We start from the raw sequence: 24,264 nt of genomic DNA on the forward strand, positions 1-24,264 counted from the left end.
CAAAAGACAATGGAAATGTGAAATCTGCACCAAATAAAAGGAAAACTCTTCCAGTTCCATACCTATTCAGTGCAGTTTGATGTGGGCTCACGCACAGAATTTTCAGGGCTCCTTAGGTAGCTATCCCGTATAGCCTCTATAGACTCGTCACTGACTGATGGCCTACCAGAACGGGGTTTCTCCACCAAACTGCCGGTTTCCTTCAACTGCTTATCCCACCGAGTAATGTTATTCCTATGTGGTGGCACTTCATTATAAACACGCCGATATTCACGTTACACTTTGGTCACGATTCGAATTTAGCGAGCCACAGAACACACTGAACTTTCCTCTGTACCGTCCACATCTTGACTGGCATGGCCCTGGGCTGCTCTGCTGTATACACAGTGTTACGTCATCATCTGCGCATGCGCACATGCTGCCACATCATCCTACAGAAACTGGGAGGGTTTTCTTTTTATTTGGTGCAGATTTCACATTTCTATCATCTTTTGTTGCTTTCCTGTGACCGGTCAAAAGTGCACCATGACTTTACGGACACACTGTATATGTGTGTGTGTGTATATATATATATATATATATGGGCAAAGATCTGGGGTTCGAACCCAGGTCTTGTGACTGCAAATTCTCTGTGCTCTTGATCTTCAGAGGACAAAGTTGAAGGTAGCCTGAGGTCACTGTCTCAGTACCTAGTGCAGTGTTATCACCCAGGCGGACTCACTTTGTCCCTCCCTCACCCAACACCCCCCCCACTGTCCTGCTCTGTCTTGGAGGTCCAGAGAGGAAGAGAACATCATACTAACCCTTCTTTTCTCCCTCCAGGTTCAAATGGTAAAAGATGATGACCCCTCCTGGAAGCCCACTTTTATTGTGAAACCTGACAGTGGTTGTCAGGGTGACGGAATCTACCTCATTAAAGACCCCAATGACATCCGCCTGTCAGGGACCCTCCAGCGCCGGCCGGCGGTGGTCCAGGAGTATATCTGCAAACCTCTCCTTATCGACAAGCTCAAGTTTGACATTCGCCTGTATGTCCTGCTGAAGTCCTTGGAGCCCTTAGAGATCTACGTAGCCAAAGACGGACTGTCTCGGTTCTGCACAGAGCCGTATCAGGAGCCCACCCCCAGAAATCTGCGCCACATCTTTATGCACTTAACCAACTATTCACTGAACATCCACAGCGGCCACTTTGTCCACTCGGACAGCACTAGCACAGGCAGCAAGAGGACTTTTTCTAGCGTTCTTTATAGGTTGTCTTCCAAGGGTGTGGACATCAAGAAAGTCTGGTCTGATATCATCTCCTTGGTGATTAAGACCGTCATTGCCCTGACTCCAGAGCTCAAAGTGTTCTACCAGTCGGACATCCCCGCAGGGCGGCCCGGGCCCACGTGCTTCCAGGTAACCATCGCCAGTTCCCAGCCGGAGTTCTCAACCTCGGCCTCCTGTGGGACAGGGCTGGGTGGGTGGGTGGGGGGGGGGGAGGCGATGGCCAGCGGTGGGGAGGGGCAGTTACTGGTGTGGGCTTTGGTGCTGAGCGAGGGTCCAACTTCCTGCTTACTATTTGCTAGCTGTGTGATTTGGGGTGAGTTACTTCCCTTTTCTCACCTGTAAAATGAGACCAATAGTACCTCGCTTAAAGGATTCTTGTAAAAATTAAATGAGACAATGTGGTAAAGCACAGTGGATTCATTCTTTCTTCCGGCAGTTTTTACCACCTGCTGAGTGGCGGGCCAAGCTCTGTCCAAGGTCCTAGAGAGACAGGAAGTCAGGTCCCTGCTGGCTGATGCACAGAGTCTACTATTATGGGAGACAAGTAATTTAAAAAGGAATTAGAGTAAAGTGTCACAAATGCTAGAATGGACTATCTGATTGTAGGACTGTCTAACATTTTCTGGGTGGGAGTGAGGGTGGTCTGGGAAGGCTTCCCAGAAGGAGTGACAGTTAAACCGGAACCTGAAGTAAGAGTTAGATGAAGTGGGCAAGACGGCATCGGGCTGGGGGAGGCAAGGTGCCCCAGGAGAGCCAGGGTCGCGACCCTGGGGGTGAGAGGGAAGCAGAAGTGTTGGAGGATTTGAGAAAGGGTCGTGGTTGGAGGGTAGGGTCGGAGATGTGGGGGCAGATGAGGGAAGATGAAGTGGGCGAGGTAGGTGGGGGCCAGTCATGGAGAGGTGAGGGCAGTGGGGGCCACTGCAGGGTGTTCGCTGGGGACTGAGGCACTCAGATCTGCATGGTACCAACAACAAACTGGCTGCAGGATGGGGAATGGATTGAGGCAAGGCTGGGGGCAGGGAGGGTGCTGACTGAGTTCATACAAGCAAGAGCTGATGCTGGCTTGGGTTGCGAAGGTCTTGGTGGAAATGGAGACAGTAGATTGAGAGCTACCGAGGAAGTGATGGCTGGACATGGTTATTGGGTGCATCTGGGGAAGAGTGGAGAGATGGTGGCCGTCAGGGTGGGGAGGAGCAAGACTGAGTGGCAGGTGGCTTCGGCACTTGTATGCTCAGATAGAAGCTACCAGAAGAGGACCAGACTGCTGGGGGAAGGTGAGGAGTTGGACTTGACCATGCCTTTGAAGTGCCTGTGTGACATCCAGCTTCAGCAGATGATTGGACGTTTGGGCCTGGAGTTCAGAAGTGACACGTCTGGGCTGGAAAGAAGGATTGAGAACTCTTCAATGTCCAGATGGTGACCGAAGGCATGAGAGACTGTGAAGTAAGATGAGGCCCGAGAACACTCCTGTGGGCACAGGGACAGTCAAAGGAGGGAGAAACCAACAAAGGAGACCAGCAAGAAGTGGCCTGAGATACAGAACGGACATCAGGAGAGGAAGCGCCCCGAATGCCAAGGAAGACGTGCCTGGAAAAGAGGCAGGCCGGAGCCAGCCTGGGCGGACGCTGCTGAGATGTCCCACAAGACCGGAACGGAAACTACCTTGTACTTACTGACTCCAGGGGAGTGAGGGGACCGGGTCGGAGCCAGAGCACGGGAGGAAAGGAAGTGGGGTGAAGGCAGAGCATTCTTCCGGGTCATCTGGCTGTGAAGGTGGAGTGGGCGGGGGAACGTGAGGTCCAGGCTCCCAGCAGGCACACGGTTTATCTGCCACCAGATAAACCAGAACGGGAGGGAGAGGATGAAAAGGGGTACCCCTGGGACCCTCTCTATCTAATCTTTACAATTACCTGGTAGCGACTGTTTATAAAATAGAATACATGAACGTATATGTACGCTCTGACGCAGAGCCACAAAATAGTCCTCCCAAGGCCCCTCCCAACCCGGGAGTTCTATTACTGCGCTGTCCCGCCCACTTCTCCCTCACCCCCAAGGCAACCGTTAGCCGGCATTTTATGTTTATCATTTCCTTGCTTTAAAAACACTTACAGTACCCATGAATGCATCCCTAAACAATAGACTGTCTTGTTTTTGAGCTTTATAAAAGCACTGTTATAAAGTATATATGTAGACTTCTGCAACATTCTTTCCACACGTTTGTGCTGGTCCCAGGTATTGTTTCATTTGAGCTTTGTGTATCCCATTGTGAATGTGCACCGTTTACTTATCATTCGGGTTGTTTCTGGTCCTCTAAGACCATGACAGGAAAGCACCTGCGTGGAACGGGGGGGGGGGGGGGGGGGGGGGGAGGGGAGGCCGTGGGTCAGCTGAAGAGGAGGCTGGTCCCGGGGGGCAGCCCCCCCCCTCCAGGGAGGCTCCTCCCAGGGCTGGGCACCAGTCAGCAGGGTTCCCAGGCGTGCTGGGAAGCTCTGGAGGGACATTCAGGCAGTGATGGGTTCCAGGAGGGGCTAGTTGCCATCCTGAGATCTGTCCTCAGAACAGATGTGGCTTGGACCCTTAGGCTTTGGTTCCCAGGCAGGACGCCAGCTCAGCCATCAGATACGTGGCTTCAGGCATTAGAAAGGGCAAGTGGGCAGAACCTAGAGGGAGAACCAGCGAAAACAGGGCCTGGCCTGAGCCTTTAGGGCAAAGGAGACAGCTGCAACGTGGAGGCATCCAGGGGTCATCCCGGGGGACTGTGTGGTCACATCTGTTTGACAGTGGCAGCTATTCCAGGAGTATCATGTGGGCCCGGCATGCATGGCCAAGCCACAGGGCCCTGGCACAGTGAGGGTGCAGGGTGGAGGGCCAGGGTATTTGTCTCGCTGTGGACAGTCAGCTTGGGGCAGCCATCGGGGCGGAAGCAGGGGCCCAAGCAGTGAGGAACTGGGGGGCAGACAGGGAGGGAGCCACTGGTTTGGACAGATCGCATCTAGCAGATGGAACCACAGCCCTGTGACCCGTTTCCATTGCTTGACCGCACTAAATGCTTCCAGGCCTGGGGGCGGGCAGCTCTAGAAGTAAACTCCAGAGGGCGCTCTTCCCCTCCCAGCTGTGTGACCTTGGGCCCCTGTGCTTTCTCTGTGCATCACCTGCACTCGCTTCCCTTCCTGCCCCCCCGGGGAGAGTTGTGCGGTCCTGTAGGTGAAAAGACTTGGCCGAGCTAGAAAGTGCTAGGTGTTTGAAATGTTTTACCATACATTTCAGACTCACAGTAATTGAGAAAAGATCATCCTTTTCTCTTTGGAGTCCTCCCTTGCTTCCTGTATTCTTATCACTTGTTAAAACCCTTGCTAGTCTGGATCTCCAACACCTGAGCTAACCTGGAACCTGCAGATTTAAGGACAACATATGGTTCTACCACTGACTTGCTGTGTGAGTCACTTAACTTCTCTGTGCCTCAGTTTCCTCAACCACCTCACAGGGTTGCTGTCTAACGCACGAGATGGAGATTATGCAGGGCTTTGCAAACTACAGTAACGTTCTGTGCATATAGAGTATAATAAATTATTTCTCTGCTCCGAAGCCCCTTTTGCTTGTAGTTTGGGCCTGGCCCAGAGTGCAGCATTCCGGGACATAAATCTTAGCCAACAAAATTACATTTATCTTATACACGTGACTAAGATCCCTTTCCAATCATAGCCACAACGACTGCTTGGGAAACTGTGATGGCCTGTAGCAGCTGCTGGCGCGGCTCCGGCTGTGGGCAGGCTTCCTGTAATCTGTTGCCTAGGAACGTGGCTGTCCTGTCATTCTGGCCTTACCCCTGTCATTGCCAGGCAGCCCCCAGCAACATAGCCTCATGTCAGTCTTCTTGTGGGCAGCAGTGTGACCTTGACTTAAACAGTGAGGTCCATCCGGGTGCAGCTGACTCATGGGGCAGAAACGCACACTCCGGGCAGCGCTTTCCAGTTCAGCTTGCAAGAACGTTCTATCCCAACCCCACTGCCTGGTCTCCGTCTGCCTCTAGCCCCGTGTCCAATTCTCTCCTTGGCTAGGACCCTTCCCCCAGATGTCTGCAGGAAAAACCTTCCCTAGATCGTAAGGTGCTTCTCCTCTTTCTTCATGGTTCTTGTGACTTCCCTCAGGGCCAGACACCCCATAGGAAGGAGGCGGGGAAGCAGTCTAGTGGTCAGGTGAGGGCTTGGCTTGCTTTCCCCGACGCCCCGGGTTTGAGCTGACCCCAGCTCCTCCCTCCAGCGCCTCCAGCTGGCAAGCCGGGCAAGTTAAGTTAAGCTGTCCTTACCTCGGTTTCCTTTCTGCAAATAGAGGTAATATTTGTACCTACCTCACAGAACTGTTGTAAGATGGAATGAGGGAAAGCCATGTGGGACATTGGGCACAGTACCGAGCACATAGTAACCACTTAATGAATGTTAGTTTTTATTATATATTACAGCATGTGTTGTTTGTATCCACCATTCTCAAACTTGTCTGTGAGGAAGTGCCTTGAAGTTATAGGAAACGATGAAATTGTCGCATTTTAAACACAATGGAACACCAGTGTTCCTGGGAACCTGCTTTGAGAACCAAGCCCTTAGCCTGGCACTGGCTGCATCCTAGCCTGGCTCCAGCCTCACTTCTTGCACCCCTCCTGAACCTTGTGGGCCCATCAAACGGGGCCAGTTCCTGTCCCTGGGACATCATTTGTGCTTTCCCAGTCTGCCCTACTTGTCCTCTTCTGTCTTGGCCTGCCGTACCCACTTCTGTTTTTACAGTTTTTGAAAGCCAACACCTTCCAACAGAGTACTGCTCAAATCCCACCTTCTCTGGTCAGCCTGTCTTGACCACTTTTGGTATTTGGGCTGCTTTTCTTCCTCTGGACTCTAACACAGTCCCTGGATACCCACTGAGACGAGCTCTGAGCGAGCTGAGGGCATGTGGTTATGCATGAGACACAATCTCTGCCCTCAAAAGGTACACAGTTGAGTGGGGAAGATCAACATGTGGGAATCACAATTCCCCGTAGTAAATGCACAAGAGGGCCCAAGCAGGATGCTGGGAGAACACGGAAAGGGGAGTCACTAATGCCACAGACTTCCCAGAGGAGGAGGTGCTTCATCGGGAGCCCCCAGCGTGAAGGATTCACCCAGAGAAAACAGGGGAGGGGTGCTATGCTCTCCTGGCCCCGCCCAGCTCCCAGGCTGCTGTTCTCAGCCCCTTCTTCCAGACCTGGCAGTGCTGACGATTGCCAGGACTCAATCCCTGGGAAGTCCCCCTCTTATCTACAATCTCTCCGCCAATGATCTCTTTCAGCCCCATGGCTTTTAGGTATCATCTATGTGCTGTTGACTCCTAAATTGGCATCTCTAGTCTTGACCTCCCCTTGAGCTCCAGACTGATATAACCAACTGCCCACTTAATCTTACTACTGGGGTTTCCAGTGGGCACTTCCCACTTGACATGTCCAGATTTAAACTCTTGATTTCCCTCCTGAACCTACTCTTCCATTGCCTTTCCTGTTTCAGTAAATGAATAGCGTTCATTTAGTTACTCAGACCAAATATCTGAGTCATCCTGATTTATTACTTTTTGCCTCCTTTGTACATCCAGTCCCTAAGGAACTCCTGCAAATAGACTTTGAAATATATCCTAAATGTAACTAACTACTTCTAACCAACTCCCCTGCTACCATCCCAGGCTGGACAGCCATCACCTTGCACTGGGACCACGGCCGTGGCCTTCTAATTGATGTCCCTGTTTCCACTCTTGCTATCTCTAGCCTATTTTTTCTCACGATAGCCAAAGTGATTCCTTTTCAGACATGTCAGATTAAATTACTTCCCTTGTGCAAGCTCTCCAACGGCTTTCTCATTGCACTTAAAATCCTGGCTCCTTACCACGGCCTACAAGATGCCACACGATCTGTCCATTGTCTTTCTATCTGACCTCATCTCCTACCACTCACTCTCCCTCTCTCTTGCTCCTTGCTGCTCTCCAGTAGTGGCCTTTGTTCTTGTTGTTCACTCAGCCTGAAGTGCTTTTGCTTAGCTCTTCAGATGATTTATTTGCTCACTTCATTCAGTCCCTGTGCATATGTCACCTCTAGAGACTTTTGCTTCTGGTTATGATGGAGTAACAAAGACTGGACCTATACACACGCAACCAGTACATTAAAAAAAATAAAAAAAAAAGACTGGGCCTAATCTTCTGCAAACAAGTATAATATACCACACAAAATACATGAAATAAATGTTTTGGACTTTGAACAACAGACAGCACAGAACTGTGACCCCTGAGGAAGAGGAGAATAAAATCGAAGGTGAGTCCTACAGTGGCCTTGGTTTTCTGTTTGGGGGCAATTTTTGGAACATGAGTACAGGGAGAGAAAAATCTAGACAAAGCCCTGTGAGCTCCATGCATTGAGGAGATGGAGATCAAAGTTTGGGAGGGCCGAGGTGGCCGGAATCCTGTGGGCAGAATTCTGAAAATGAGGGAGCTAAGCTGCATGACTAAACACAATTTTTAAAGGAAGTATGAGCTTAATGAAGAGAAAAAATGGAAGCTATTAAAAAAAAACCAAATGGAAATTTTAGAGAAGAAAATACAATAGCCAAGATGAAAATTTCACTGGATGGGATTAACATCAGATCAGAAGAAACAATGCTGAAGAAACAATGATCAGCAAACTTGAGGACATAGCAATAGAATCGGTCCAAAGTGAAACAGAAAAATGACAGGAAAGATCAAATGAACAGACCAGCAGTGATCTATAGTACAATACTAGGTGGTCTGACGTATGTGGACCTGGAGCCCCTGAGCAGAAGAGGCAAGGAGATACAGGAAAGTGTTTGAAGACATGCCCCAAATCTTCCAAATTTGACCAAAAAAAAAAAAAATAATATAAACCCACAATTCAAGAATCTTAAGAAATTCCAAGTAGGATACACACACATAGACACACATGCACACATCAAGACTTATCACTGACCTGTGGTGGCGCAGTGGATAAAGCGTCAACCTAGAAACGCTGAGGTTGCCGGTTCAAAACCCTGGGCTTGCATAGTCAAGGCACATATGGGAGTTGATGCTTCCTGCTCCTCCTCCCTTCTCTCTCTCTCTCTCTCTCTCCTCTCTATAATGAGTAAATAAAAAAATTAAAAAAAAATCTAAAAAGCCTGACCAGGCGGTGGCGCAGTGGATAGAGCATCGAACTGGAATGCAGAGGACCCGGGTTCGAGATCCCAGCTTGAGTACGGGCTCATCTGGTTTGAGGAAAAGCCTACCAGCTTGAACCTAAGGACGCTGGCTCCAGCAAGGGGTTACTCAGTCTGCTGAAGGCCCGCAGTCAAGGCACATATGAGAAAGCAATCAATGAATAACTAAGGTGTTGCAACGTGCAATGAAAAACTAATGATTGATGCTTCTCATCTCTCTCTGTTCCTGTCTGTCTGTCCCTGTCTATCCCTCTCTCTGACTCACTCTCTGTCTCTGTAATAAATAAATAAAAATTAAAAAAAAAAAACCTAGTCTTTAAAAAAAAAAAAAAAGACTTATCATAATCAAATTGTGGGAAACCAGTGATGATAAGAAAATCTTGAAAGCAGCTAGAGAGACAGAGAAAAAATAAACATTATGTTCAGAGGGAACAAATAACAACCAAAAAATTCCCATCAGAAACTGTGCAAACAAGAAGACAATCGGATGACAGATGTCACCTCCTTAGAAAGGACTTGCCTGACCATCTTATCAAAACTGCCAAACCCTCCCTTTTGCCCACTGTATTACGCTCTATGTTCTTACCTTGCTTTAATTAACAACGTGCAGCTGGATCTCTCCCCTAGAATGTAAGCTCCAAGAAGGAAGCTTACATTAAACATTAAAACATCCTTTGCCTTATTCACTGCTTTATCGCCAGTGCCTAGAACAGTGCTCAGTATTTAGTAGGTGCTCATTAAATATTTGATAAATAAAATTGTCTTCCAGGCAAAATAGTAGAAAGGAAGAGAAGACTAAAGCATCCTAGAGCTAGGTCAGCACAGTGGGAGCCCAAGACGTGCAGTCGTGAGTGAGAGAAATAAAGCCGGAGGGTGAGACAGATGCCAGGTCTTGTAGGACATGCTGCGAAGCTTGGATGGGGTTCTGTAGGCAGGGAGTTTAGGCAGAGGAGTGTTGGCATTCTGGTTATATTTTATAAAAACGCTGCGGCAGCCTCCTGTGCCAGATGAGTTAGAGGGGTGAGTGTGAGAGCAGGGAAACAAATGGGGAGGCTATGGAAGTAGTGTGAGGACGGGCCAGATCTAGAAAGTTCTTTGGAGGTAGAATGTACTAGTAGAGTTGGTGTGCAGGTAAATATAAAGGACGGAGGAGAAACTTTTGGCTTGTGTGAATGGTGGATAAGGAATGCCGGAGGCAAAGTAGACTTTAGAGAGACGGTATGTTAGCTCTCTATTGCTGTGTAACAAATGACCCCCAACCTTAGCAGCTTAAACCAACAATTATCTCACAGTTCTTGTGGATCAAGGATCTAGGCTTCGCTGACTGCCTCTGGCTCAGAGTCTCCTGCACGGCTACAATGAACATGCTGGCCAGGACTGCAGTCATCTCAAAGCTTTATTCAGGAAAGAGCCTCTTCCAAGCTCACTCACATGGCTGTTTGGGAGGCCTCAGGTCCCCCTGGCTGTTGTCCCACCTGGGCCTCTCCACTGGGCAGCTCACAACTTGGAGGCTGGCTTCCTTCGGAGTGAGCGAGTGAGAGAGTTGAGAGAATGCATAGTAGTCACAGTCTTTTTATAACCTAAAATAGGAAGTAACATCCCATTATTTCCGCCCTGTACCATTAGAAAGAAATCACCATGTTCAGCCACGCTCAAGAAGGGGGATCACAGGAGGGCATGAACACCAGGAGTGTGGGGGGGGATCATTGAGACCACCTCGGAGGCTGCTGACCACAGATAGTGAGCTTGCCTATGTTGGGTTTGAGGAGTCTGGGACCTCCCAGTTGGGAATCCCTGGATGCAGATGGATGTGTAGTTCCGGAACTCGGAGAGAATCCCTCTCACTACAGTTAGCTTGGAGCCCTTGCATGAGTTCTCTTCCCAACTTGGTTTGGAAGGTTTTAGAAGCCAGAGATGGAGGATCGATACTTTTGAACCCCCAGGGGCCCCCTCAAGGAGGAGGTGAGCAACACATAATTGCTGATTGAATTGCTATTTGAGGGGGGCAGACTATCACGTGATTGGAAAGGTCTCTCTCTATTTGACAGTTCCTGTTCTGCCACCAAACCAGAGAAGTGTCCCCCTTTCTAAAGCACAGGTTTCTGGTTTGCATAAAATGGGTTCCAGACTAGATTAGTATTTTTTTTTTTTCAAAAATGAGGTATTTTTTTTCCCTAGGGAACCCAGTATGTAGAAGAAGTAAAAGTTGACCTGGCCTTCCCAGTACTTCCCCAGAAAAGAGCCCCATTTTGAAAAACACTGGAGCAAGTCAACTCTCAAATTTTCTGCCAGCTCCGTCATTCTGGAATTTTATTGCAAGATCCCCCATAAGCTCCTCCCAGTTCTGTGAGTCTGTTTATTGGGATCCATTGGTGCAACATATTTCCTTGGACTTGTGAAAAAATATGTAGAATAAAGTGACCTTCATTAAGTACTTACCATGTATCACTGTGCTCCATGGGGACAGGGACTTTGTCTTGTCCACCACTGTATTTCCGGAAGCTAGAGTAGTTCCAGGACATAGGAAGCATGTCAATAAATATTTTACGAATGAATGAACTAAGGTAAAGACTGTTCTTATTTCCATTTTCCAGATGAGGAAACTGGGGCTCAGAGCTTCTAAGTAATTTGCCCATAGATACACAAGTTGAAGGTAGAACTAAGATTTGAGCTTAATTCCTCTGGACACCAAAGCCACATGTGTTACTTCCTGTTGGTGAGACCAGTAAGGAACCAGAAAGGGAGCCAGCGTGTGTTGAGTACCTCCTATATGATGAGCATAGTCCCAGGTACATTTTTGCTTCCATGATCAACTGCCCTGAAGGCAGCCATCGTTGTCTCCATTTCTAGACAAGGTAAACGAGGCTCCGAGCGCTCAGCATCATAGCTACAGTTGTTTAGCTGGAGTGAGAAACTGAGCTGGGATGGCAGCCCAGGACTTTCCAGCTCCAAAGCATCCTTGTACAAGCCCCGGCATCTTCAACTACGTGCACCCAAGTCTGGGTTCTGGGAAATATCATGCCGCTGGTAGGTGCAGGTCAATGTGGCTGATGAGGTCTTGCCATCCACCCCCTTCTCCAGGTTTCCTAACACGCACAGTGAACCGAAAAGAGTCATCAGGCTGAGAAAGCCCAAGTCCAAACTTCTAAGGTATAGCAGCAGGCGTTGGTAACTGAGGGTGATAAACGTGGGCTCCAGCCCTCCGTTCTCTGGAGCCTCATCAACGTCACAGGTCTCAGACCAGGCCTGGGGTTAGACTGATGATGTCACCTGAGTCTCTTCGAGGCCTCATCACTCATACCCACTTGTCATTTATTATTAAGCAGGTCTATAATATATGGAACATTTTCTACTGAATTTCCAGTCCTTCGTTTCATGACCAGGGAAAGAAAATTAGAGTGAGGATGACATTTTCCCAACTTCTCATCCTCATCACCCTCCTTTGAAGAATAACCTCATCTTGAATTATCCCTCAAAACGGTCATTTAGGCTCTGATTTCATTAACAAGGGTAAAGCCGCAGTTTAATAATTATCATTGAACTAATGCATATTCTGAGTAGACAAGTGAGTGGCTCTGCCCTCGTCTTTCCTTCGTGAGTTTACAGAGGGGATACAGTTCTTTTTCTTTTCTCTCCTTTATTCTCCACCTGATTTTTGGAAACTTTGGGATTGCGTCGGTTATGTTAGAAACTTTCTACGTTATTACCTCCTGTAGAGATCATGAGAGTTCTCTTAAGAAGCTGACATCCTCATAGTCTGAGTTTGAATCTAATTGGGACCTGCAGTTTCGAGGCTGAGGAGGAAGTAGCTGGGGGAAGGGCTGTCTCAGACAGAGGGAGCAGGACGGGCGGGGGGCTGAGGGCTTGGGAGCAGCTGACAGAGGCCAGAAGAGGAGAAACCCTCGCCGAGGCCACGTGCTGGATTCAGGAGCAGGCGTCCAACAAATGGGTAGCGCTGGGGGTTAGTTTTGGGTGCGGGCAGGTGGTCTGTGCGGCCACCCAGCACCCCATGTTCAGAAGGGCTCCATGACTGATTTAATGCTCTGTTTATCACTATGATGACCTTGTTAATACCTTTGAACAAGGGGCTGTGATTTCCATCTTGCCCTGGGTCCCACACATATGTAGCCTGCCCTGCTTGGGTGTGAAGCCCAGCTCTGTCACTTGCTAGCTAGGTGGTCTTAGGGAAATCCAGTGACCTTTCCTGAGACTCTGTTTCTGCTTCATGGACGGTATAGTCCCTACTTCAAATGCACTGCCACAAGGATTCAGGGAGAGGAGGCAGAACTGGTGCATTGTGAAGTTATTGGTGCCTTGCAGGTGCTTAATCAATATCCCCTCCTCCTTAGCAAAGAGGGTATATCAGCAAGATTTGATATTCAAAATATATTTGCCTGCATTCCACTCTGAAAGATTCTGACCCGTAAATGTGGGTTGGGGATGAGCAGTGGTTTTGAAAGGGGTCCTTAAGTGATACTGACGGACACCCAGAGTTAAGCAAGGTAGCCGTGGGTTTTCAGAGATCTAGCCATCTTAACGGAGGAGAGCAAAAGGAGAGGGAGAAATTGATGGACTATGACTGATCCTTAACCTAATAAAACACCCGTTAAAGGAGAAAGAGGTCATCAGCTATAGCACTCCGGATGACAGCGATCGTGCTAGAATGCACTCTGGGAACTGGTCCCATCATCAGGCCTCCCATAAAACGTGCTGCTGTCCGTTTGGCCTGCCAAGTCCGCCCAGACGAAGAGGGGGCCTTGGGACAACAGCAGCCAGGGGCAAGGCCCAGGTTGGGGGCGAAGTTTGAATTTATTTTCACTTTACTGACCTTAATACCGACCCCAATTCCTGAAAAGAAATTGCAGCTAGAGGGAGTAATTCTGAATTATGTTTATCCCACACAGATTTTAGGCTTTGACATTCTTCTAATGAAAAATCTGAAGCCTATACTACTTGAAGTTAATGCAAATCCCAGCATGAGAATCGAACATGAGCGAGAAGTAAGTCTTTTGAGTATCTCATTGCGTATGTTGCCGTGAATCACATCCCTGGATGTTTCCGCTCGCGTGTTATTCACTTGGCTAAACAAGATTCCACATTTCCAAATTTGCACAGCAAAGTTCTGTTCAAGCCTAAATAATTCCGGTTTCCTTGAGCTCTGAACACAGTCTATGAATATAACACCTATCCGACCTACAGTAATTTCCCAGCATGCTGTTCTCCCAGGTTTTATGATCTGCATATGTAGAGGCAGCTGAGCCTTTCCATCAGTTTTGACACGAACTAATTAGCCTCAGGAGATGAACTAATTGAAATTCTATGAATGTGATTTAGCCATGTCGACATGCTTGAATCACTAAGATAAATAGTACATTTCACAATGGTTATATCATATTTCTTCCCCCTCAATGAAAAAAAAAAAAAGCATAAAAAAGACTGGAAGGAAATACACCAGGTCCTAATAATGGGTTTTAGGGGGATTATGTGGATTTTTAAATTTTTCTTAACCCCTTTCTCTATTTCCAAAGTTTCCACAATGCGCATGTATAATTTTAATAATCAGAAAAAAACATAGTACTGCTTTTTCCTCTTCATGCATTTTGTTACCCTGTGAAAGGAAGCTGACATTTTGAAGGTCGTATATACAGGGGAGCCTTTAAAGTAGTCTCGTCTAGGTTAACATAAGCAAACTCTGAGAGGCCAACCACGGGATACCGACAGTCCCTTGGCTCTGAACCCCTGCATCTCCCCGCTGTAACATGGAGTTTTTACCCATTCAAGCTTTCTCCTGGGGTGTTCGAAAACGTCCCCAGCCTTGTCGACGAGGAAGTGAAAGTGGCCGTGATCAGAGACACGCTGCGCCTCATGGACCCACTGAAGAAGAAAAGAGAGAGTCAGTGAGTATTTCTGATATCATCTATTTCTGTCGCCTCTGCTCCCCACGTCCTACGCAGGTAAGTGAAGGTCTTGGAGCATGCTAACACCACGAGTGAGGTTTACATGTTAAACCGTCAGGATGGATCACGTTTTCATTCACGAACACCAGCCTCCAAACCCAGTGACTCAGCCAGGAGATGGACAGTTACGTACGAGTTTCCGGCTTGTTGTTGTCTGACTCTGGAAAGTCTGTCTGAAGACCCGCTTCCCCCTAGCGACAGGGTCTCCTCTGCTCCCCACGGCCCACCTGGTGCTTCCCTTTGAAATCCTCAAGCCGAGGGAGAGAGTAAAACAAACCGGAAGAGGGCCTCGGGTGACGTGGGCGTGGTGAGTAAGGTCGCTCCTTTGTATTTTCTTCGTGACGTTTACACCCCTGCAGTATCAGCTTGTTGTGTCAACAGCTGCAGAGCCAATGTGTTGAATGAACTTCTGGCCTTTCTATAATATTCACACAACAGTTATAATTCATCTCCGTCCCACCCAGCGCCCATAATATTGGGATGTTGGTGGGAGTATGCCCCCCTCCCTCTGTGGAATCACCGCTGATTGAATGAAATTTCACTTGGTGTTTTTTGTTTGTTTTGTTTTTACCAAATTCCCGCTCCCACAAAGGAAGGGTTGAGTAGATATCACTGTGCTGGCTTTAGGCAGAAGAACCAAGGACTGGCATTTCACATAGCGCTCCCTGTTTCCCGACAGTTCAGATTGACCCAAATGCTCCCAGACAAGTAAAGCGCTTTGTCAGCTATGGTTCAAGGTCGCGAGGGTCGCTGACTTCCTGAAGCAGGTGATGTTTTACGGGTTCCTCAGTTGTGGCCCGGCACCAGCTGGGCTCAAGCCCAGATACTGTTAGAACCACCCTCCAGTTCTGCCTCTCTCCTTGGCTGCATTCTCGAACCATCTGGGGAGCTTAGAGAGACACTAGTGCGAGAGCCCCCATTTCTAGAGATGTTGATTTTCAATAGCCTGGGCGGGAAGCCTGGCCACAGACATTTTTGAGGTTCCCTCGGTGACTGTCCTGTGCAGCCAAGGCTGAGGGGCCACTGCCCGGCAGGAAGTGTCATCTGATGGGGTACTTGTCATAGTCCGAGGCGGGCTGGATGGCACTGGGTCGGCTGAGCTCTCCTCCAGGCTGTTTGTTCCTCCACGTGTGAGACACGCATTGCTATTGTTGCCAAGACTCGGCTGAGAGCGGTGACCCGTCGTTAGCATGGGCCACGCCGGCCAGTTGGGGCTTCCACCCATCAGATAGAGCTTCAGAGTGACTGCATGGCAGGTCTGCCGATTCCTCAGAGCAGCTCAGACACCACAACAGCCGAACAGTGTTCTTTCATACCTGTTTGCAGCCATGCTCTTTAGCCGTCTTTAAGGAAAAGCAATGGATTAATGCAGGTGATCAGATTAATTACAATGCAACTCATCCCTTAAAAATTGACTACGAGTATCTGGTGGTTATTGATCTCACCAGTAGAGATTAGGTCTTTTTTTTTTTTTTTTTTTTTTTTTGTATTTTTTCTGAAGCTGGAAACAGGGAGGCAGTCAGACAGACTCCCGCATGTGCCGGACCAGGATCCACCCGGCACGCCCACCAGGGGGCGATGCTCTGCCCATCCGGGGTGGTGTCGCTTCTGTTGCGACCAGAGCCACTCTAGCGCCTGGGCAGAGGCCATGGAGCCATCCCCAGCGCCCGGGCCATCCTTGCTCCAGTGGAGCCTCGGCTGCGGGAGGGGAAGAGAAACAGAGAGTAATGAGAGGGGGAGGGAGGGAGAAGCAGATGGGCGCTTCTCCTGTGTGCCCTGGCCGGGAATCGAACCCGGGACTTCTGCACGCCAGGCCGACGCTCTATCACTGAGCCAACCGGCCAGGGCAAGATTAGGTCTTGAAAGACTGGCACTGGGGGGAGGTTTTGGTGGCTATCCATGCATGGTGCATGGTGGTATAGTTTTTTAAAGATGACCTTGACACATTAGCATTCTGATTCCTCTAGTAGGAACAAGTTGAAAGGCCACTGTGTGACCCAAGCCTCCTTAATCTCGCCCACCAAAAACATTTTCACGTTAAATGCCATCAAACCATGGTTAGCGTTCTTTTTCTTGTTCTGAGTTGTTTTCCTTTACCTACACCTGGCATTCTGAATAACTCACATGAGCTGTAAATCTAATTTTTAATAGCAGTGGGCACAGAGCCATTGGGAAGGATAAGAAAGGCATTTACTCCTTTGTAAGTCATAAGTAGCAGCACCTCATCTTTAATTTAAAAAGCATTGACTTTTCTTTTAATTGATAACCAGGAACAGTTAGACACTTCAAGAACCTGACTTCAATTCTAATATAAAAACTCTTCCATCTCACCCTTTTCTTACCCACAATATTAAGGGTATATATATGTTAATAGCTAAATGTCATTACTGACATTTTCCCTTAATTTCACTTTTCTAAAATGTAAACCCAGCAAGGATTGTCCATGAAAGCACTTTGTAATCTGTGAAGTGCATTTATCTGTAAGGAATTATTATTATCATTTTGATAACTTTACCATGCAGAGAAAGAGGCTGAAATTATTCTCAACTCCTTTGTATAGAAATATCTCAGCATAACTTGGAAAAGTACCATATTTATGCCCACAGAAAATGCACAGTGTTGCACTGAATCATATGTGTCCAAACCTGAGACCATGTCACTTGAACCACAGAAAAGGATGTCACATAGACTTCTAGGCTGGAAGGTACCTTTAGAAGCCAGAGTTTTTCTGTTTGCACAAAATGTGACTTAATCCTTTTAAAACAGATGCTATGCTAGCCTTTCTCTTCAACTCTTTAACAAAAAAGGGTCTGACGTGCCCCTCATGAGTTCCTTCTTGAGTACATTTTGTCAGCAAGACTGTTGAAGTGGGTCTCCATTTTTCTGCGCAGACAGAGAAAAAAAGGCTAGACAGATGCCCTGAACTCCTCAGGGCTCCAAGTTCCTCTGAGAAGATGCAGAGGGCGTGAAGAGGGCCCCAGATGCACGTGTCCGTGGGTCCTGCGTCCTCACTCACCTCGGAGGCCTGCAGGCTGGGGCCGTTGTCGTGGTAGGACTGAAATCAATCCTCACACCTTCTACGGGGAGAAAACTTGCGACTCCGCTGGTACCCATCTTGACAGAGTTCAAAAAGCGTTCTCTTGAGCTAGAGAGACTGAGACTCAGATTCTGACCTTGGGGGTGTTGCAGAGCTGTTTTGAGCCTCTGTATCTTTTTCTGGGGATAATGATATTTAAGTGAAATGTCAAAACTTTTCATATATAGTAGGCACTTAATAATGCTTTGTTTACTAAATAAAATTACCTACTAAAACATTAAAAAATAAAATAAAAAAATAATGCTTACTTCCCATTACCTTTCCTGGTATACTTAAAGTAGAATTTTGAGTTCAAAACCAATGACAAATCCAAAAAGTGAAGCTGCTAGGTCACTGTGGACCGGAATTGACCTTGAAAGCTGGTTGCCAATGGAAACTTCTGTCTCCAAGTAGCAAGATCTCACAGGCCCAGGCATATTTATTTGTTGGGTTAGGAGCAAATACCTTTGGCTCCTGAAGGAATAAAACAGCTGTCATACGAGAACTATTGGGAACTATGTTAACATTTTGTAATAGCTAGTGACTATTCATTTTCATACCAGGGTTCACTGGAGGCAGTGTAGTGTCATGGGAATGGGGAGACTAACAGGGTGGGACTCTGGCCCCATCGTATATCTATACACACACTTATGGAGGTAACACTTACAGAATATAAAACTAGCCACTTACAAGTGTACATGTACACTTCAGTGGCATGTAATACATTCACAACGTGGTGCAACCATCACCCCACCTAGTTCCAAAATGTTTTGTCACCGGAAAGGAAATCCTGTACACGTTAAGCAGTCACTCCCCGTGCCCCCTACACCAACCTACTTTCTCTGTCTTTGGGTTTATCTAGTCCTGACACTTTATATAAATGGAATCATACAATATTCAGCCTTTAGTGACTGGCTCCCTTTACTTAGCATAATGGTTTTGGCGTTCAGCCATGTTGTAGCATGTATCAGCACTTTATTCATTTTTATAGCCAAATAATATTCCATTATATGGATATACCACATTTTATTATCCATTTGTCAATTGATGGGCATCTGGGTGGCAGCCACCTCTTTTTACACCAGAGTGGAGCTGCGATGATCTAGTTTATATTTTGGCTTTCAATACTTGGTTTCATTTGAAGGGAAAGAAACTTTTCTGCTACAAGAAGTTTTTAAAACCCTTGGCTTAATCCAACCTCCTCATTTTCCTGATAGAAGCTGAGACCGTTAGAACTGGAAGGGACCTTAGAAACCATCATGCTAGTCAGCTCCCTGGTTCAGGAATCCCCCGCCTGCACGTCCCTGACGGAGGAGCAGGCGAACCATGGGACTTGGCACCAGTCAGTCTGGGCTGATGGCCTCAATTTCTGATCATTGGTCTATGAACTTGGCCAAGTGACATTGTTCTCTGATCTCGTCTATAAAATGGGGATCAAGGTCCCTCCTTGGCTTGGTCATCATGGTCATCGTATGAAATGACATATGGGAGAGAGCTCTATGGCATCTGGGAACATTAAAGAAACGCTAGTTCTTAGGGTCATCAAATGGCCAGTTTGGCTTTGCAGTTATACTGATGGTGACCCCTACTTCACCAGCTCATGAGGCAACCTAATTGAATTGTGTATATAATGGTTCTGAATTATAAAAGATGGAACTAAGAAGCTCAGTAACTGGCCCCAAATCACAAAGCTGGTTAGAGGCAGAGCAGAACCCAGACCGTGTGCCTCCTGACTTCTGCCCCGCTGTTCTCTCTGCTTTGCCACTCAAAGCTAAGCTCATAAGATAAGGGGAGGGAGATCAGGAAAATCAACAGAAATTTTCCCCTTTTAAAAAGATATTTGGGCCCTGGCCAGTTGGCTTAGTGCATTGGCCCAGCATGTGGACATCCTGGGTTCGATTCCCTGTCAAGGCACACAGGAGAAGTGACCATCTGCTTCTTTCCCCCAATTCCACCCCCCCCCCCCCCATCTCTCTCTCTTCCCTTCCTGCAGCCATGGCTTGAATGGTTTGAGCAAAGTTGGCCCCAGGTGCTGAGGAAGCCTCCTTGGCCTTGGCCTCAGGTGCTAAAATAGCTCAGTTGCCAAGCAACAGAGCTGCTGCCTAGCCACGCTGAGTATTGCCTGGTAGGGGCTTGCTGGGTGGATCCTGGCTGGGGTGTATGCAGGAGTCTGTTTCTGCTTCCTCGCTGCTTGCTTATTACAAATTTTTTTTTTAAGTGTTTTTTTTTTTGTTTTTTTTTTTTGTATTTTTCTGAAGCTGGAAACGGGGAGAGACAGTCAGACAGACTCCCACATGCGCCCGACCGGGATCCACCCGGCATGCCCACCAGGGGCAACGCTCTGCCCACCAGGGGGCAATGCTCTGCCCCTCCAGGGCGTCGCTCTGCCGTGACCAGAGCCACTCTAGCGCCTGGGGCAGAGGCCAAGGAGCCATCCCCAGCGCCCGGGCCATCCTTGCTCCAATGGAGCCTTGGCTGCGGGAGGGAAGAGAGAGACAGAGAGGAAGGAGGGGGTGGGGGTGGAGAAGCAAATGGGCGCCTCTCCTATGTGCCCTGGCCGGGAATCGAACCCGGGTCCCCCGCACGCCAGGCCGACGCTCTACCGCTGAGCCAACCGGCCAGGGCCTTTTTTTAATTTTAAAAAGAGAAGATCTTTGGGCAGCTTGAATCTCTCTTTTAAAAAAAATTCTATCAGAAGCAGAAGTAAATAAATTTTGTTTCCCTGATTACTTTAAAAACAAGATGATTATTCCATCAATTGATTCATTTGGGGGAGGTCAGTTTATCCCCTGGAGGAGCCATTTTACTCATATTTTGCTCCTTTTCTGGAATGTAGATATTTCTGGGAACCAGATTTATTTCTTGAGAATCATAATCTTGGAGGACCCCAGAGTAATAAAAATGAAGCCGGAGACAGGCTCGGAGGACTGAAGGAATTTTTCTGCCATCGTGATGCTGCGCAGCGCCTGAGAGCAGGTGTAGACTGCTTGCCTCTTATTCAAAAGTGTATTTTTGGAACACGCCTTATATAAGGCACAGAAGCCCCTCTTCCGACAGTAGCATTTCACCCTCCTCTCCCAGTTTCATTTACCTCCTGTCGCCATAACAACCAGGTTTATTTCACAGACCAGAGAGTCCGCCTGCCGGGGCGGCTTCTGCTCTGACTCAGAGAGGGTTGTCCTCTGGAGGCTTCGCTGGGGGTACAGGCTGCACTTCTCCCCTGAACCCCACATGGTGCCCCTGCGCCATGTTCAGAACCAACATATTAGGCGAGGCTCCAGATCAGGTCAACTCCCCATAGAATCTCGGAGAAATGAAACATTCTAAGAGAACAGAGATGAAGGAATCGCTCGGTGACTCAGTCCCGCGGCTGGGGGCTTGTTTCTTCCACCAAGGATGTCCGGTGGGGGCTGGGCTCCGGAGACCAAGGTTTTGATACCAATTCTGCTTGGCTTCAGATTAATCCCTATATTTTGCTGAGCTTGGTTTCCTCATCAGAAGAAAAGTGGGGGTGGAGTTTGCTACTGTGCCTCTTTCATAAGGAAGGGTTTCCTGAGTGCTCACCATGCACAGCATGGTAATGTTAGCATGTATTTCCATTTCCGCCTCACGACAGCCACAAATAGCAGGTGCTATTACTACTTGGTTTTGTAGATGAGGACACTGGGACTTGGAGCGGCTGAGTGACATGCCCAAGTCCATACCGCTTACCAGCAACAGAGGGAGATGGAAAGCCAGGTTCTCGCTGTCTCCGGCCTTGGCAGAGAATGGGTGTGAAAGCATTAGCCCACCGGAGAGATATGTGCCCACAAGGTGTTATTACCTGGTTGGGTTCCCGCCTTCACTGTAAACTCTGGGGCAGGGACTCATCGCTTTATCTCCAAGCACCGAACATAAGCAGGTGCCTATGGTTGATTGATTATCTCTTGTGAGGAAGCTCTGTGGCTATTTCATTTTCAATAACCTTCAAAACCAGAATGAATAAAATATGAGTCAGTGTGCAGAGAACACCAACTTAAAGCTGAATCTACGCCTGAGACAAAAAGAAACAGTAGCAGACATAAAACTACTGGTGCACAGTGTGCTTCCCGGGCTGGGAACAAGCTGCAAGTTCAGAAGGCAGGGAGGGCCAAGACAGGGCAGACCTCGTATCACCAATGTTAGACCTTTTCTGGATCGACCAGAATGGCAGTTTCATATGATTCGGACAGGAATGGTCAAGGCAGCCTTCTTGGAGGAGGTGGGACTTGCATTCCCTTGGGCTTGGTTTGGTGAGAAAGTATAAGTAAGTTTGGGGGGGAAGGGTGGAGTCAGGAAGCTAGACCAAAGGGTTAGCAGGGTTGGGGAGGCTTAGCAGACCAGGACCACCAACCCTGCTCCAAATGGGTGCCTTGGGGTGGAGAGGACCAATGCTGCTTCCCCATTACACACTTCTTGTTACATTTTTCTCATAGAAAAGTCACATGTGCTTATTGTAGAAAAATTGGAGAATACCGCAAAGTGTATATGTATAGCATGATCTAAAAGCCTCCCGCAAATTCAACCAGCCGGCTTAACCTTTATTACCATTTTAGTTCATAAAAACAGTATAATTTTCTTCTCTATATATTGTTTTAGAGTTGAGGCCATATTATACAATTTTTGTATGCCGTTTTTATTATCCTCCACATTTTCTTGTGACAGCCATTTCCCCTTTTTATTAACAACTCTGTAAACATCATTTTCATCGAGGGCTGAGCCAGAATCTGCCTCCGTGTTTGTGAACGTTTTGTTTATTTCCAGCATCTTGTGCTTAACGCTCTGCTTGCAATTTAACTGTCGTCTTTGGATGGAGAGAGCCCCCGAGAAAGCAGGACAGGAGCTCACGCGCGTTTTTAATGTGTAGGCGGCGCAGCAGAGTGGGCGAGAGCAGGGGCCCCGGAGTCGGAGGCTGCAGGTGAATCCTAGCACCGCCATTGGAGCCATAAATGGTACGGTTTCCTCCCGGCTCTGAACTTGGGTTACTTCATCCATAAAAGGGAGTGTGCGGTTGGGTGTTTTAAACCCGCAAAGCAATGAGTTCTTAAAGTGGAGGAAGGGAAGAATGTTGCTTATTCCTAAGAGAGTCTCTGTCATGGGAAATGTCCCATCGGAATGTATTTAAATAAATCAAACAATATATGTAACCTAGCAGCTTTTTTTTTTTTTTTTAAGGAAAAAAAAAGTGTGATAGAAGAGCCAGTGAAGTAAGTGGGAAGGTGGGGAGGGAGCTCCAACAGCGACAGGTTAATCTTTGGCTGTGGGGACGGGTTTGATTTCCCTCTAATTAACTGCTAGATTAAAAGAAATGGAAGATCAAAATTAAAGCCAGTCTTAGCAGTCATCTGAAAGCCCTCGGTTACCACACCAAATGGTGGGCAGTGTCCTCCAGCTGCTTTCTCTCCTTTTCTTGTTAAACAATTTCCTTTTTTTTTTTTCTCTCTCCTTCACTTTAAGTGGCATAAGAGCCCTGGCAACTCTCTTCACAGAGGCTAGTGTGAGGGGGTGGGCAGGGGGAGGAATCCCGCGGTTCAGAGTGGGAGGAGCCACCTCCCCTCCCCCACCCCCCCCCCACCCCCCAAGCTCATCCTCCGCGAGGCTTGTATCTCAAGTGAGAACCAGCAGCGCTCCTTGTCTAACTGTGGAGCCGGCGCTTCAGCCTGGGCACTTCCTGTCGAGGTGGATGTCTTCATTTGCTCAGAGGGAATGGCTTCCTCCTGCAGGCTGTCCATGCCTCGGCAGCACCAGAGGTCAGCCTGGAGAAGCTGCGAACACGTGCATGAATGCGTGCACACGTGCACACCCGAAGGAAGGATTGTGGTGGGCCCTGTGCTGGTGGCGGGGGCAGGAGGCCGTGAGAGCACCAGCGGCAAGTACCCCTGCTGAGGCCAGCACGGCCCGAGCTGGATGGAGGCAGAGTCCCCCGATAGAGGACCTTAGCGCCTGCAGCTGGAGCAGCAGGCCGGAGAGGCTGGGCAGCCTCTAGATGGGAGGCTCCCATACTATAGTGGGGGGGTCCACAATCACCCGGAGGGGGTGGTTCCTAACCCAGATTGCTGAGTACCGCCCTCAGAGTTTCACTTCATTCGCATTTGTAACACAGTCCCAGGTGATACAGAAGCTACTGGTCCAGGCCCAACATGACACCGGGAACCACTTGCCTGTCCTCGTGGGTCCTAGTACCTGTCCCAAACCACTTGAGGACTCAGCCCCTCAGGCCCTGCGGACTTTGGCACTGTGCTGCACTGGGGGTTGTCAGGACTCATCTTTATGCAAAAGAGGTGGCCGACGCCTTGGGTGAAGGAGGCTCCTGGACGCGGTTTGCCAGTAACACAGAGAAGAGGACGCCCCAGTTTCCTTAACCCTACTCACAGGTGTCGCATCCAGTCCGTGTGACCACAGACCTGAGAAAGCAAAACAGGGCCGCTTTATAAACTCACAGTTTTATTCATCTGTTCCCTTTTCCTGCCTTCCCGTGTGGGTTTCTTAAGACAAGTGAAATATTAAATGATTGTAAAATCGAACCTTTAAGGCACAGCCAAACCCTTCTCAGACAATCCTTCTAATGAGGGAAATGAGCTGATATTTTCGGCTCTGCATTCTCTTCCAGCTGGTTTGCAGGCGAAGTCCTAAATGCATTCTTAATTTCCCCTCCGCCTTTCTCTGCAGCAGAACAAGTGCTGGGGAAATATTTTTTCTCTCCGCAACGGCCACATTTCTGTCTCAT

At 48.2% G+C, this 24,264-nt stretch overlaps 1 protein-coding gene across 4 annotated transcripts in view; it reads left to right on the plus strand.

Annotated features, from left to right (window-relative positions):
• The window catches only part of TTLL11 (tubulin tyrosine ligase like 11), a 204,011-nt gene that overhangs the window by 74,054 nt on the left and 105,693 nt on the right, over positions 1–24,264 (plus strand). For 2 of the 4 annotated variants that reach the window (XM_066367256.1, XM_066367258.1), the window contains exons 4-6: positions 823–1,398; positions 13,391–13,486; positions 14,268–14,383. In XM_066367256.1, the coding sequence (XP_066223353.1) occupies positions 823–1,398; positions 13,391–13,486; positions 14,268–14,383 (788 nt within the window). The remainder of the gene's footprint in view (positions 1–822; positions 1,399–13,390; positions 13,487–14,267; positions 14,384–24,264) is intronic. The other 2 variants (XM_066367257.1, XM_066367259.1) reach the window with 1 other exon arrangement.

This window comes from Saccopteryx leptura, chromosome 2, assembly GCF_036850995.1.
Source record: "Saccopteryx leptura isolate mSacLep1 chromosome 2, mSacLep1_pri_phased_curated, whole genome shotgun sequence".
NCBI lineage: Eukaryota > Metazoa > Chordata > Mammalia > Chiroptera > Emballonuridae > Saccopteryx > Saccopteryx leptura.